Consider the following 16149-nt stretch of genomic DNA (forward strand, 5'->3'; position numbering starts at 1 on the left):
TTAACAATTTCGTTTGCAGTTTTTCATCTTTGTGGTCTGCATGGCTTTCTGTGGATCTTGTGTAAAGACTATTCCTCCGCTGATTTCAGTAAAAAATGTTTTTGGCTAGTAGGATTCATGGTTCTGCAACTGTCTCTTATCTTTTTGTTTTATAATCAAACTTATGAAGTAATCAGTGTGAGCTTTATGTAAGTAATGAGAGAGACCAACTTCATGTGAGCTTTCAAATGGTGATGCTACTAGTAACACGTCAAAAAAATAAGTTCAAGGGTTAGAGAGAGAGGAGGGCTCTACACGTAACGTAACGTAACGTAACGGGGAGTGTTAAAGAATCTATCTCCCTTCCTTGCCAATGAACTTTACTGAACTTAGGCTAATATTTTTACCTGTGATGGGTACCATTTTCGTTTCAAAGTTACTCTCTGGTTATTTAGGTATTTAACAAGACCAGGTTGAAACCGTGAATCCGAAATGAGGATAATACTCAGCTATTTTCGGTCTATTTTCAATTTCGAGTCGGGTCTGGACTGGAAGGACGACAATTCACGGCCCGATCTGGACTTGAACCATTATTTAATGGAAATTGCACACTCCACGGCTGTACCCGTCTAACAAAGATTCCTTCTGGCTCTGCCCTTCCATCTCTCTTTCTGGCAACCTCCATTTTCTCCGGTACTTCTTCAATCTCTACATATTGATTTATTATGATATTGGGACGTTCGTTTTCATTTTTTTTTTTTTGTTTTTAATCGCGTCAAGAATCAGTGGAAACTTTGTATGGAGAATCTTTTAAATCATTTGTATTGCATTTGTTGCCATTAATAGAATTAGTGCTTTGTCTTGTGAATCGATTTTGCAGATTGAGGTTATTTTATTTATTTATTGATTTCTCTAGCTTGTCTACGGCGAGCCTGGGAGATTTCGTTGTTGAGATGGTTCTGGACTTTTTTTCTCGAACGGGTCATTTATGTTATTAGGGTTTTTGTGGTGAAATAATATCCTTAAAAGTCGCTGGAAATGTGGACCTACAATGTCGAGTGGTTGAGAGAGATGTTCTTTTGTATATGATGGAAAATATGGATGTTCTTTAGAATATTATAAAAATCGTCGCTCCAGGACAACGTTCTTCTTTCTTTTTTTCGTACCCTTTTTCTTTCTGGGATCTATGATTTTCTGTTTGTACCATTTGTTGAGGTGAGGTGCAGTTGGATGTAGAATCATTTTATTTTAGATGAACATGCAAGCAGCTTGTTGAAATTCTGCAGTTTTACATTGACTATCTTTTCTCCTTTGAGGTTTTGCATTTTATAAGTTCGTTTATGCTCTTCCGATTTTTGATGGGGGTAACCAATTTAGTGTTCCTTCTTGCAGGTCTCTCTTTTTCTCAACGTTAGACATGACAATAATGCGCATTACATTTCTGCTTGCTGTCCTACTTTTTCTGTCAGTACATGTCAAAGCCAGAAACGTTATTGTGTTTAGGAGAACTGGTAAGAAAATTCGTTGCAATTGTCATCTTCTTCATCGTAGGCTCATCATAGCAGGGATTAATTATTTGAATCTTCCTCCATTCTGGTAAAATTAGACAATTTATGTTTTCTTTTGGCATGTGTAATGTTTAACATTTTCGTAACAATAGATAAGAATTAGACTTGTTTAGATCATTGACAAAGTAAATTGACCCTTTTGCACAGCTGAGATTACATTTCCAGAAGACACAATCTCTGATGTAACATCAACTGTGATCCCCTCTTCCAAAGTGGAGATTCTTTCTTCTGAAGAAATTTCTCCAGAGTTCGTATGCTTATCATGCCTTCAGGTGTCAAGAGAAGTTGAAGAAGTCTTGACTGATCCCATGTTGCTAGAGAAGGCTGTTACTGTTTCAGCTGATATTTGCAATCTTCTGCCTTCAGATTATCAACTGAAGGTAATATCATTTTTATATTATGGAAAGGTCCTTCCTATCCACCTTGGTGTTTCTTGACGTGGTTATTTGTGCAATTTGCAGTGCCTGGAATTGTCAGAAATGTATGTACGTCAGACAGTTTTGTTCCTTCAAGGATATTTTTCAGAAGCAAATCTATGTAATAGCACAGGCTTATGCCCTGAAGCTGCTAGATCTCTTCTGCATTTGAGTAAAGTAGAGGAAAAAAAGGTAATGTGAAATTCCCACCTATCTATTCACATTCAAACTTAATAAAGAAACACAATTAAAAAGTGGGAGTTGACTATTTGATTATTGCATTCATTTGATGGTAAGTGTTGTTTTCACTGCAATAGCTTTAGTAACTGAGAATATGGACGTGCTTAAACCTACCTATTTGCTAGGAGTTGGACGATAACTACTAGCAGCCATAAAAGGTGCTATAATGCATCAGGAGATTCGATCGCTTCTTTGCGTTGCCAACTGGTACAAATCTTCTATATAGTTAGAAAACTTAGTAGTTAACTGAAAAAAGAAAAAAGCCTTAGCTCTAACCAATGTCCTGCTTTGCAGCTTTTTACAATTTTTCAAGTTATGCAATTGCTGATTGGTGACCATCTGATTGTGATATGAACTTTACCGAACTTTGCCCTAATATTTTTATATATAGCCTTAAGATGGTGAACATACCATGAACTATTCTGTCATGTGGAACAGTGCATATGGTGATAAATCATGCTCTCCAATTCTTTGTCCTGCAAACATTGTCTCTTTTGCACAACAATCATTTGGCCAGCTGTAAATGCAGTTTGTGTGAGAAGTAATACAAATTCTAGTATTATTGATTTTTAACCATTTGAATATTCAAAGTTACTGAGTACTAAGGTAAGTTGGAGAAAAAATCCTCTGATTTTGACTTTAAAAAAAAAATGAAAGGAAATATGCTACCGCCAGATGGGCCTGTGAGGTGAACTTTGAAGAAAAAAATGTTTGTAAGTTCAGAATCTCTTTGGTACATTACACTTGGCTCTGGGTCTTCTCTCTAGTGATTCAATTGATGTTGTACCACTTGATGCTGACAAGTACTACAAAATCCTAACACTTGTTTATTTTTCTACTATCAAGGTACCAGATGAAAGGAGCTGCTCTACATGTCGCAATGCTGTTGCTGAGCTACAGAAGGACTTAGATGACCCTGAGTTGCAGGTTGCAATACGTGCCTGCATACTGGAAGCCAGTGTTTCATTTTTTTTTTTTCTGCAGCCTATTACCTGATACTATCAAACTAATACATTGCTTACCTTTTTCTGCTGCAGATAAAGGTAATCAGAGCACTTTTAAAAGCCTGTGAAAATACAGGGGACCATGTCAAAGAAGTAAGCTTTCTACCTATGGCCACGTAGTACTCGATCAAGATAATTTCAGAGAAGAATTATAACTGATAAATAACATTCCCATTTGCAGTGCAAGAAAATCGTGTTCCGATATGGACCATTGGTTTTGGCAAACTTGGGTAAATACCTGACCAACAGCGATTTGTGCTACACACTTCACTTCTGTGATTCTGTTACCCCTCACATGACTGATAAGGAACTCATTGAAATGCCGGAAGCAATGGACTTCACAAGCTTACCTGAGAAGATGATGGTTAAATAGACTTAACATGTGAGTCTTCGGTGTTTATGATCATGATCATCCATGCTCACCGCTACTAATTGGAGCTTGAAGCTTGGAACTGTATAAATGAAATCAACTATACTGTATTTCATGTGTTGTATGTGAAGACGTTAATGTTCTAAGGTTGTAATACCTACTTCCTTCAATGTAATGAATGTAAAAGTGGTTTACAGATGCAGTATTTTTATGTATCGTGTTTTGGGCCTCACACAATGGAGAACAAGAAACAGCTTAGTACAGGCATAAAAGACATTATTCAGTGCCAAGGAAAATGCTTAACAAAAACTATGTAAAACCTTATATTTGATCAACTCTCCATCTGGATTATCCCAATTTTCTTTGTCAAACTGGAAAGGCCCAACCTTGAATTTCTTGGGCTAATAACCATCTCTCCGGCAAATCTGAAATAAAACTAAAATCTGTGAGGCAGTAGACAGACGTTAATTCTACAAAAAATATTTCAGTATCGTATGAGAGAAGAAGAGAGTTGAAGAGGAGCTCTTGAATAAGCTGCATTGGGGGTTGTGCATGAAGCCCGATGGCTATTGATTGAGATGGATTTGATAAATTATAAAAATGCCTCCACTCTACATCTCCCATTCTATAATCCTATGAATATAAAAATTGGTAGATCGACTAAATTATGTAGAATAAGATAATACAATAATATAAATTAAATAATTAGTAAAATAACCAAAATGCCCTTGAGATGATTTTCCAACACTTTTCAAGGTGGAGCATATATATCCATCACATCCGGTTTGTCACGGAAAATCACAAATCCATGCTTTCTCAATGCCTCGGTGAAAACATATCCAACTTGATCTCCTAATTGAATATATAGGGTAATTATTTCTCTTGTCATCACAACATCTCTGATAAAATGCAACCCACCTTTGAGTTTTGTCCTCTTATGAAAAACTAGATTAGTGGCAATGAATATGGCAGCTTGGTTGTTGCAAAACATAGTCATAAGTTTCCTCTTATGAAAAGCCAACTCCTGAGATACTAGTTTCACTCACATTAGCTCGCTAACAATATGTATCATAGCTCTGTATTCTGTTTCAACACTAGATCGAGATACCATATTCTACTTCTTGCTTTTGCAACTAATTAAATTGCCACCCAAAAAATACAATAACATATAGATGATTTTTTATCTAACCTTTGAGCTAGCATAATTTGCATAAGAGAATGCTTCAATTTTTAAATGACCACTGTTTTTAAAGAACAAATCTTTCCCTAGTGCTTCGTTCAAGTATCTCAAAATTTTCTGTGCTACTTCTAGGTGAACCTTCCGTCAGTGTTCCATAAACTGGCATACTACACTCACTACAAATGATATATTAAACGTGTAACTGTTGTATATATGAACTTGCCAACTAGCCTATTGTACCATGTTTGTTGGAAGATATAGTCAAGCTTCAATGGCATTAATATAATACTCCTTTTATTTTTGTCTCTTATTCACACCTATTAGGGTGAAGGGTATACTTGTAATTGATGTATTCTTGACAACTATAAATAAAACTTAAGGGGGAAGATTAGGCATTACAACACAACCCAAATCATTCCCTCTCTCCTCCTCTAGCCATCACCATTCTTCTTCTTCCTTCTCTCTCTTTCTCTTCTTCTTCTTATTCTTTCTTCTCTCCTTCTTTCACCTCTACTTCATCACTCGTAGCCTTAAGGTTTAGATATGATAGAGTTCTGAAAACAACATGCTAACAAAATAGTTTATTTTATGACTCCATGAAACAAGTTTCAATTTGAAGAGCTGAATTCTACTCCTTCGGTTTGTGCTGGAATTACTTGGGAAAACTAAGTATTTCTTCTAGGTTTGATCCTTAATTTTTCATCTATATTAATGCCAGATATATGACAGAAGTTCTTTGTCCAGAATTTATGATTCTTTGATTAAATTTACAAGGAAAAGTTGAAGTTTTTCCCTCTCCATGAAAGGCGTTTTTTGGTTGGAAGAAAGTTTTTGATTTGAGGTGCTTTATAGCCTTGTTTCTATGCCTCATACAACCTTTTTTTTTTTGTAAACTTGTGGTTGGTTGATAATATTATCCTTTGCAAATCAGTAGTTTAATCTATCACTACTAGATCTTTCTTTTTATCACATTCCTGAGTTGAATTGCCATAATATTGGTTGATAGATTGTTGAAGGTTGATCTCTTGCATTCTGTTTTTATCACGTTCCTTGGTTTGAGATCCATTTGCTATAGAAACAAATTTGTCAAGTAAACAAAGAGAAATAGAATTTAGGAGGGTACCATTACCGGTGAAGTGCTCAGAGGCCCTAGAGAGTCAATGATCCAGGATGGAGAAGAAGCTGAAATCATATATGTTATAAAAGTAGCAGCAATAGGAGAAATCTTGTTAGAGGTGGCTTGCTTGTTTGTATAAGTCATTAGACGTTTGATCTTCTAAAGTAGTGCAAATTCGGCGGCAAAGAAAGACTTTTAGCCTCTAGTGTTCTTAAGAGTCATCATAGGGTAAACCGAGAATAATAATCCAACAATAGTAGTTAAGAATAATCCAAGGTAATAATCAAACCAATGAGTCAAGTAGATAACAACTTTGACAGTGAGTGAGTGATTATGAGTTAAGCAGATAACAAATAGCAGCTTTGAGTCAAGCTGAGGCAGTGATCCTGATTTACTCTGAGACAAAAATGAGTCACCCTGATTCAAGAGACCATGTTGAGATGGTCGAGTTAGGCCAACTCGTGAGTTCGAGTTAACCTGAGTAGGCTGATATGTAGTGATCCTCAGGTCGCTGGTTTGAATCCGACAGAGTGAGGATGAACAAAAGAACCTTATGAACTAGTTTTAGGCTTCAAATGGTTCTATTACCAGGAGACAACTGAGAGATTTGCTCTAAGAGGCAACATAGTTGTTCCAGTCACAACTTTAGCAGGCTCTGGACACGGAAATAAGTTCCTTGAGCCTAGGACGTTGAGCTGCTCGTTTCGATTCAAACTTTCAAGCAAAGCGTCGAGTACTGGAGGCAACCTAGCTGCTTTCCAAGATTTGTGTGAGAGACAGTCTATCGAGACAAGTTGTTGTAGTGTATATCTTCACGTAGCAGTCTTCGGTAAATACGCTTGATTGAAGACCAATTACGATGATAATTGCAATCAAGGAGTTTAAAAGGGCAGTTGCCAAAAACAACGATGAAAAACAATCCGACTAGCAATGTACATCGGTAAGATTCGTTTCACGAGGCAATCTTTCAAAAAGAAGCAGTCGGGAGACAGTAGGAGACGACAATATTAATCAGAGCATAGCAAACTTCCAAAAATAAGAAAAATACCAACGAGGCTAGAACCAGCAATAGCTTGAATTCTGGAATATGATTTTGGTTGCTTGGAATGAAATATTATGCCAACTATGAGTACTGCTAGGATCACACAAGATCACAAATCATCTTGTTGAAACCAGTGCGCTAAAAGGCTCGAACCTTGTAGGAAAACAACCGCATGGATCTTATACAAGGACTGACCCGATATAAATATCTCAATACTCCTCCGCACAGGGAAACCCGTGGAAATTTGGGGCCCGTAGAAAGAGCACGGGGACAACCGTGGAAACGCGGCAGGAGTGGGATTCGAGCTCGGGACCAACATGCTCTGATACCATGTTGAAACCAGTGCGCTAAAAGGCTCAAACCTTGTAGGAAAACAATTGCACGGATCTTATACAAGGACTGGCCCGATATAAATATCTCAACACATCGACCAACATACCAGGCCGACTTTGAACCAGAGGAGAAACAAATAGCTGAAGCAAACAAAGCAAAAACCAAGCTGATGTTGTGAGAAGATATCACCGTTAGTCAGAAGTCTAATTGGTCGATAGTTAGAAGATTGTCATCCAAAGAACATTCAAATGATTGCATCTGTGTTGCAGATGTTTTTAAACTCTGTAATGGATTCTACTAACGGTGGAGGACACTAGAGTCTTTCGATCAACTTTGTTTTTAACAATCTTCTTGCTCAAAATAAGCCATAATCACCATGATGAACATGAAGCGGAAGCTATAGGGAGCATTGTTGAAGAGACAGACAATTGGTGTTTCTCTCAACGTGAATTAGAAATCAAGATAAAACCTACAGAAATACCGAGCAGCAAAATAAAGTAAGTGAAACCGACAAATCAATGTCTCCAAGGTGTTGAAGAGAGGTCTCTTGCAGTAAAGTAGCGGTGTTGGTTTTCAATCCAGCAACTTAAGAGGAAAAATGAATTCTTCCAAGCTCAAGCATAGCATTCCAGCAATATACCAACATGTATACCGATCATAACATCAGGTTTATCGAGCATAGCATCAGGTATACCGAGCATAGCATTCCAAAGCAGATTAGTAGTAATAAATCATCATTAAAATACGCAGATTAACAACAATAAATAGTATTGAAAGGAAGCATGAAGTATTATCTGCTTCATATCCAAGAACAAGAGAAAAACTTATCTTTGTCATACAGTTCCTCCATGCCGAATAGTTCTTTCATAAATCATTATCTCAGTACCAAACAAAATTTTTTTTGGAACCTACTATGTTGATTTCATGATTCCATACTATTAAGATCTTCAAGTTAGAGTGTAGGAGAGAAGAGGGGGAGAATATGGGTTATAGAAGATATCCAAACCCTCCTCCTTAACCTTTATTTATAGATGTCAAAACTACATAAATTATAAGTATACCCTTCACCCTAGAGAGAATGAAGAAAAGACAGAACATAAGATATTTACAATAATGCCACCTAAGCTTGTCTATGACTTTCAACGTTTAACTTAGAGATGAGTTAAATTTTATGTTTATTTGTTTTTGCATATTTATAAGTTTGTTATAAGTAAATAAAATTAAATAAATAGATTGAAAAATATATTTTTATTTATATCTAAATGGAGTAAATAAAAGATAATCTAATATAAGAAGCAAAATAACTTTTTTTTACACCATTTTATCGGTCCATCATCCACTATATTAGAGAGAGACCTAATTATTTTTTTCATTCTCCAAAGTACAAAATTAAATCAATCATTATAAATAGATGATTTAACTAATTTTATAAACCCTTAAATGTGCTCTACAATTTAAATTTGCAACCAAGGTGTCACTAGCCTGGTTGCAATTTTTGGGGATAAGATCGGATTAACCTCTTCTTATTGCATCATGCTAAAGATCTTACTAGTTTCGAAGAATCAAAATCTACATTTCTTTTTAATGTTTATTCAAGAGCTCTTATGTGTATCCACACCTTTTTGAGACCCCCAAAAAAGGTCAAATTCTTATGGTAACCCACCACTAACTATAAAATATATTTTTTTTCTTGTTTGGATGCCTATGGAAAATGAGAGAGAAAACAGAAGAGAAATATATTTTCTTTTGTTTAGTTATACGCAGAAAATAGAAAAGAAAAAAAAATACTAATATTTTAAAATTTTCTCTCAAGTTTCTATTTTTTTCTTTTTTCTCCAAATTCTATATTTTTGTGAGAGAAAATTTATTAAATAAGATTTTTTCTCTTATTTTCTTTTCCCTTGATGATTCTTTGCTGCCAAATAATAGAAAATACCATTTTTTTGTGGGTTCCAAACACGCCCTTAAGGTTTTTCAATAAAATTTTATCGTAAGTAGGTGTTGTGGTCTAATACCTAGTATGTGTTCACCAGGTTTTACAATTCGTCGGACTTACTGGTCACTTGCTTAGGTTAACTTGGATTGGGAAGGGGATGAGTCAGATTAAACTATCGAAGGATGGATTCCTATGAGTACCACTTGAATTGCCTAGCCTCAAAACTTGGAGTAGCATACCCAACTCAGTGAGTTGGTTTTGAGTCTATTGCAAAATCTTGGTATTTAACTGGTATGTATTAAATTTTGAGGGTCTTAATCTCAAGACATCACAATTCATTATCCCATATGCTTCTCTTATTGATGTTGGACTCGGATTCGGGGCTTGACTTGGACTCGGTGAAATCTGGGTCACGTTACCCAAGTTCAAGACTCGACTCGGGCAAGAGATTTGCACGAAATATGAGGCATCCGGAGTCCACCCGTGCCTACTCCTCCCTTCTTATATCCAGGTCAACTCGGTGAGTCATATTAAAAGTTACACACCGATGATTTCAACTTCTGAGGAAGGAATCCGACTTTTCAATCAAATACGTTTTTCCCTAACGGGAGACTCTGGATTCCTGGAAATGGTGGAACAGTTGGCACGCACGTAAAAAACTGACGATACCTGAGTAGTTCTCTTTCTTCCAGGATGCCTCTTCAACCTCCACGGCTCAGGGAAAACTTCGACGCCTAAACAGCCAGAGGCCTCCCTGCTTGCTGCTTTTCCTCCAATACAATTGGAAAGGAGACGTATCTCATGCTTTCGTTTGTGATCTGAGATTCTGATTTGGGTTCTTTCAGCTGCAAGATTTGAGAGGATATCATGTGCGAGGGGGTGGAAGGGGCTGAAACGTGATCGAACGATGTCGCAGCTACACGAGGGCGGGAAGAGTGCCTTCGGAACAAGATAACGGCCTTCCATGTGTTTTGGCGGGACTCGGGCGCTTTTGCTGAATTCACCATGTTAAGGTCATGTCATATCGTAACCCGATGTTTAAATCTTATTGAAGGATTGGGCGTGATATTGAAATTTGGGTCTCTTTTTTTTTCTTGTTTTTGTGATGTCTGGTTTTGGTTTTGTGAATATATATTCTTCTCTGTCTGGTCATACAGGCGAGTGGTTTTGGCGGGAGCTTGTTTGTTTTTGGAGTTGATTTATCGGAATGGATTCGTGGTTATTGCTGGTGAAAAATCCTTTGTCGGATTCAAATAGAGCCTAAATTTCTCAAAGAAAAAAGAGAGCTTGGAGTAATATCTGATATTAGAGCTTATATAGATTTAAAAAATCATGTGGTTAGTAACTCTCCCCTAAAATAATTGCTGTTTGGTAGAGATAATGAGTGGGAGAAGCTGGTGGTGATGGTTTACAGCAGGGATATGTTTGGGAGCCTCGATGTGATGCAGATGTTGGCAGAGGATGAACAGAAAAAGTATAGTTTTTTAGTGTGGTGGGCCGCATTGTGGTGACATTTTTGGGTGGAAGATGAGCTATTAAAGGTTAAGAGACTAAAAGCTGATGGGGTGGGCGTTTATGGTTTAGTGTGGAGATCGAATAATGCAAGAATGGTTATTTTCGAGGGCTTGCAATTTGATAATAAACAAAAATGGAAGCTAATTGCAAAGAACACATAACATTTAATTTTTTTCTTGTCTTTTTGAATGGTAAGAAAACTTCAGTAATCTGTCCACACTGATGTGAGCTTTGAGCATATTCACCTATCTGCCAGAGTTAAGTATTACCACCAATAACATAATCCATAATTTCTGAAAACCCCCTCTCTTTTCAGGCAATGAAACAATCAAGAAATGGCAAATTAATGTAATTAGCGTAGATATGTCTTGCTAACTGTTTTTCAAATACCTAAAAAACTATTGTTCCTTAGATAAAATGTTTGAGTTTTCCAGAGAAATTATTATTCTTCTACAGTCAAGCTTAGGATAAGTACCAATAGCGTTTGGACTATGAAAATCAAGTAGGAAGATTTCATAGTGCTCTTGGAGCAAACTACCTTTATAACATCCACTCTCTTGATAAGTGGAGAAGCTGATTGATAGCTCAGGAAGCTATTATGCATGTTTCTTGCATAAGCTCTGGCCTTTGTAACCAGGACAAAAAAATTTCTCTGCTGGTATCATATGGAGCATGACAGTTCCTAATTTTTATCTTTGCTTATATATTCTTGTAAAGTTTGGAAAGTTTTTGATTATTTTGTTGAGTATTGACAGTGTACCTGTTATCATGGGTATAATATTGCCAACAATGATGTGCTTCAATTAACTTTTAATTTCTTTCCCTTCCCTTTCTGGGAGTGGTGTTTTTCTGTACTCTCTTTTTGCTCATAAACTTTCATTAGTTGCAAAAGTGGAAAAAAGGAAGCATGGTCAGGCTATTGAAAGAAAAAAGAAAGGAAAAGGATGACTGTGCTTGGTTGATGTAAGTTTAAAAAATGAGATTTCATGTTTAATTGTAGTGTTATTTCACAAAATGAAGAATCTATAGCATTGGGTTAAGATCTGACTTAGAAAATGAGGTACACAATAATTACCCTCTGTGGTGTAACAAATGGTCGTAGATGTTGGAAATTTTCAATGTTCAGCTTTAGTTTTTTTATGGAATTAATTTACCAGATTTTTTTTTGATACCCTGAGATTTGTTGTATGCTCCTAGCCATTTTTTGTCTGAACATGCATAACATGTAATGTCTTGGATGTGGATATCTTGAGAGCTTAGAAGGTAACCATAATATATCATGAGCTGGTCTTTGGGAATTTGCAAGTAATATATTCACTGCGTATCTTTGCAGTCAATTAACAATCTATCTCTGTGTCCAGGTTTTTGGCACCATGGAGTGTTAGGAAAGTTGTCGGAATCTATTTTACAAACCAGTCATCTATCAGTTCAACCTCCAGAAATCTTGGGGCACTTGCTAAAGTTGGAATTCCTTCTTACCTATATAGATTCTATTCTAGACATAGACTTTGTAATCAAGGATCTTCTGCGCATAGTTTATACAGATGTAAGGCCACACTATCTGGAACCTACCGCAGTAAGAATCTCTCTGGTCCTGTGTCAAGTAACTTGATGACACATCATGCACAACTTGCTTGGAGAAGGTTATTTCAAATGTACTCTTACCGAGCCCCAGCTCTTCCACTTATCAACAGGATGGCATGTGCTGTGAGTTTGGCCTGCTCTAGGTCAAACATCGTTCCTAGCCTTTTTGCCTTTATTATTGGTGAGATGGCTTGGACCCAAAAGGCCTGGGCAGACAGCGAATACTTCCCAATCGGAGACACTCTCTACACACGAGCACAAAATGGCCACATTCATCTTACTTCCTTTATTTTCTCTCTCTTTGAGGGTTTCGTTTTACTTCTACGAGTCATTTATTTGGGTATTTTGTTCTCCCCAACATTGGTAATGGCACCATTTGTTGAATATTTTGGTCCTCAGTTTAGAAAAACTTGGCTTCACCTGGTTCATTTTACTCTAGAAAAGGCAGGTCCAGCTTTCATCAAGTGGGGACAATGGGCTGCTACACGCCCAGATCTCTTTCCTGGAGACCTCTGTGCAGAACTCACCAAGCTCCACACACAAGCTCCAGCTCACAGCTTTGAATATAGCAAGAAAACCATAGAGAAAGCTTTTGGCCGCAAACTTTCCGAAATCTTTGAAAATTTTGAAGTGGAACCTGTAGCTTCTGGCAGTATTGCACAGGTTCATCGGGCTTCCTTGAAATTTAGATATCCAGGCCAACAAATCAAGCCCATCACAGTTGCAGTAAAAGTCAGGCATCCTGGTGTTGGTGAATCAATTAGAAGAGATTTTACAATTCTTGATATGGTTGCAAAGATTTCAAACTTTATTCCAGCTCTTGCGTGGCTGAGACTTGATGAGAGCCTGCAGCAGTTTGCAGTTTTTATGATGTCTCAGGTTGATCTAGCAAGGGAAGCTGCCCATTTGAGCCGATTTATATATAATTTCCGAAGATGGAAGAATGTGTCATTCCCGAAGCCTGTGTACCCTCTTGTACATCCTGCTGTCTTGGTGGAGAGCTATGAGCAGGGTGAGAGTGTGTCACACTATGTTGATGAACTTGAAGGAAATGCTCGTCTAAAGAGTTCTCTTGCTCACATTGGGACCCATGCACTCTTGAAGATGCTTCTGGTAAAGTAGTACCTTGCTTTTGACTATTTGTGTTCTGATCCCAACTATAATAAATGTAATTTTTTTATATGGTAGTGGTGTCATCTTTTAGAGGGATCCTCCTGTGAACGTTGGTTGTCCATGAATGTGGAATTTGTGCTGACAGGCTCTAGCACCATTTGATGGATTATATGATGGATCTGAATCATCTGGCCATTGAGTTGTGAGGCTTCTGTGAGAGCCTGGTTGGTCATGTTCAAACTCTAAAGTTGAGATACTGAGGATATTCAGTCAATGAATTTGAGCTGATATGTCCTTGATGAGACTCTTGTTTGTTGGTTCTGAACTGCTTATCAATATCTCATGTTCAAGAGCAGGTCTATGATTTTTTTGAATTTTGAGTAATGTCTTTAGGAGGAGTCTGTGAAAAGACACTGATATTTTAGTTTTCTTTGAAAAGACACTGGTATTGCTTGATTATCTGAGTGAGTGAGGTAGCTCGCTTCATATGAAGTGCTTGTTCTTATTTTCTCTTTAAATTTTATTACCATCTCTCTTATTACCTGCTTAACCCAAGGCGTCGTATCAGCAGTTTAATATCCTTCCTGATGGGCATCTGCATGTTCTTCTTCCTTGACGTCAGTTTTCTTTTTCAGGTGGACAATTTTATCCATGCAGACATGCATCCAGGGAATATCTTAGTTCGAGTTTCTCAAGCAAAGCTTCCACAAAAGAACAAAACCAAGCCCCATGTTGTTTTCCTTGATGTTGGAATGACTGCTGAGCTTTCTAAGAGTGACCGTGTAAACTTACTTGAGTTCTTTAAGGCGGTAGCTGTCAGAGATGGACGAACTGCTGCTCAATGCACTCTGAGATTATCCAAAAAGCAGAGTTGCCCAGATCCAGAGGCCTTTATTGAGGTATGTACTTTAACTTTATAAATATTTTCATCAGCGACGACTAATAATCCTACACAATTGTGATATTGAGATTTTCAGTGACTGATCTGACTGGTCTGTGATAATTTCATCTATTGTAACCCCGTAGATTTTCTTGACCTGTGGTAAGTTATCTGATTACACTTGTACTTCGTCTTTCTGAGTGTAGGAAGTGGAGAAATCATTTACTTTTTGGGGAACTCCTGAAGGTGATGTTGTTCATCCAGCTGACTGCATGCATCATTTACTTGAGCAAGTACGACGCCATAAAGTTAATATTGATGGTAGTATCTGTACTGCTATGGTCACCACATTGGTTCTTGAGGTAAAATTTGACAGCTCTAGTTGTCTCTTCATATTCTATGAAATGCTGTGTTCCTTGTGGTGTTGCAAAATCTACCTTTTCTTCTCCCCAAAACTTTGAAATCCTTTATACTAAGGCATCTACAAACAGATCATCCATAGGACAATTCAAATTACAAAATAAATTTAATTGATGTGACGGTTAATTATGTAAGCCGATGTAGCCTTGTGATACTCATCAAATAATTAGGTAACCATTTTGACTGGTTAAAAGTTGATGGCCAGCATTCTGTGCTAGTTAGTTGGTTGAACATGCACTTCCTCTGAAACTAAGGAATTAAAAGCAATTAGGATTTGTGATGCCTTGTATCCTTCAAATGATTGACTTAATCTGAAGCCCTAATAGTAATGAGGTAAACACTGGATATTTTTGTTGAGACTGCTCCATAGCACTGTTGTTCAATATTTGCATTGAAAACTTCTGTTCTTTCATTCACAAAGAAAAATCTCTCTTCTAAGGAATTTGTTTCTGGTCATTTTGTGAAGGGTTGGCAGCGGAAGCTTGATCCAAGTTATAATATGATGAAGACTCTCCAGACAATGTTATTTAAGATGTGCTGGGCTCAATCTCTTTCCTCCACGATCGATGACCTCATGGGCTAACATCCATGTTCTTGTTCCAACCAATTTTGACTAGTAGATCCTCCTCACTGCAAAAAGGGGAAAAAAGCGAAAGAAAAAACGACTCATATAAATGTCTAATATATACATATTTTTTGTTTCTTTTCTTTTTTTATCATATCTTCCAGTCTACCGGCTCTCTAACCACTGTTGAGTTATATTTACCTTGGAGAACTTTTTTTTTTTTTTTTTGGCACACATTTGGGTAGCATTACAGTGGGAGCATGGAACAGCAGTAAAGCTGGGGCTACAGCCTTGGAAAGGAATGAGAATAAGATGGTATACTTTGCTTCATTTGCATGTGATTGTGATATTATTATTTTTGAATGACAGGATCAACTAATAACGAAATTTTGTTACACTGCATTGTTGCAGAACATTGTATTTGTAATTTCCTGTAATATGTTATTTCTAGAGACACACTTCCACAGAGGGAAGTCTTATTTTTGAGTAAAAACTTAAAAGTTGCAGGGAATGCATGCTTCTCTCCAGTCTATCGACTGGAAAAAGTTTCTCCTTCCTAACTTGTTTCTCTCTTGAGTAGGAAGAAAGAGAAAAATGGAAAACTCCTTTCTCCCCTTATTTCTCTCCCCAACTTAGGAGAGAAACGGAAGAGACTTCCTTCCCCCCTTGGTTTTTTTTTTTTTTTTTGTTGTCTCTTGAGCAGGAAAAGAGAAAGAGAAGTGGAAAGACTCGCTTCTCCCCTTGTATTCTCCTTTAGTCCGGAGAGATGGAAAATCATGTTTGAGGCTTATTATTCCTTCCTGTTTGTCTACGGGTTGATACATGTTTGAGCGGACTTAGAAATTATGCTATTAACTAGTAAGAAAATTTTAACAAAATTTCAACTA

General features: G+C 37.1%; 2 protein-coding genes across 2 annotated transcripts; both read left to right on the forward strand.

Annotated features, from left to right (window-relative positions):
* Nucleotides 1–577: 577 nt before the first annotated feature.
* LOC137951982 (uncharacterized) lies at nucleotides 578–3859 on the forward strand. Its single transcript, XM_068799010.1, has 7 exons — nucleotides 578–672; nucleotides 1372–1490; nucleotides 1695–1927; nucleotides 2009–2155; nucleotides 3050–3130; nucleotides 3241–3300; nucleotides 3389–3859. The coding sequence occupies exons 2-7, from the start codon at nucleotides 1397–1399 to the stop codon at nucleotides 3578–3580; spliced, it is 807 nt and encodes a 268-aa protein (XP_068655111.1). The 5' UTR covers nucleotides 578–672; nucleotides 1372–1396; the 3' UTR covers nucleotides 3581–3859.
* Nucleotides 3860–9887: 6028 nt separating this feature from the next.
* On the forward strand, nucleotides 9888–15761 carry LOC137951651 (uncharacterized). The gene is made up of 5 exons (XM_068798471.1): nucleotides 9888–10198; nucleotides 12062–13397; nucleotides 14033–14296; nucleotides 14484–14639; nucleotides 15164–15761. The coding sequence occupies exons 1-5, from the start codon at nucleotides 10191–10193 to the stop codon at nucleotides 15278–15280; spliced, it is 1881 nt and encodes a 626-aa protein (XP_068654572.1). The 5' UTR covers nucleotides 9888–10190; the 3' UTR covers nucleotides 15281–15761.
* The last annotated feature ends 388 nt before the right edge of the window (nucleotides 15762–16149 follow it).

This window comes from Aristolochia californica, unplaced genomic scaffold (genome assembly GCF_029961685.1).
Source record: "Aristolochia californica isolate CCGP_79_NKW_82.1479 unplaced genomic scaffold, dmAriCali1.0.hap1 SCAF_15, whole genome shotgun sequence".
Taxonomy (NCBI): Eukaryota; Viridiplantae; Streptophyta; class Magnoliopsida; order Piperales; family Aristolochiaceae; genus Aristolochia; species Aristolochia californica.

Excerpts from the sequence above, each read along its gene's own strand:
- LOC137951651 (XM_068798471.1), top strand. Across the intron at positions 14,297-14,483 it reads ATCCAGAGGCCTTTATTGAG|GAAGTGGAGAAATCATTTAC; the intron begins GTATGTACTTTA and ends TTCTGAGTGTAG. Across the intron at positions 14,640-15,163 it reads TCACCACATTGGTTCTTGAG|GGTTGGCAGCGGAAGCTTGA; the intron begins GTAAAATTTGAC and ends CATTTTGTGAAG.
- LOC137951982 (XM_068799010.1), top strand. The coding sequence starts at position 1,397 with ATGACAATAATGCGCATTACATTTCTGCTTGCTGTCCTACTTTTTCTG. Across the intron at positions 1,928-2,008 it reads CTTCAGATTATCAACTGAAG|TGCCTGGAATTGTCAGAAAT; the intron begins GTAATATCATTT and ends TGCAATTTGCAG. Across the intron at positions 3,301-3,388 it reads CAGGGGACCATGTCAAAGAA|TGCAAGAAAATCGTGTTCCG; the intron begins GTAAGCTTTCTA and ends TCCCATTTGCAG.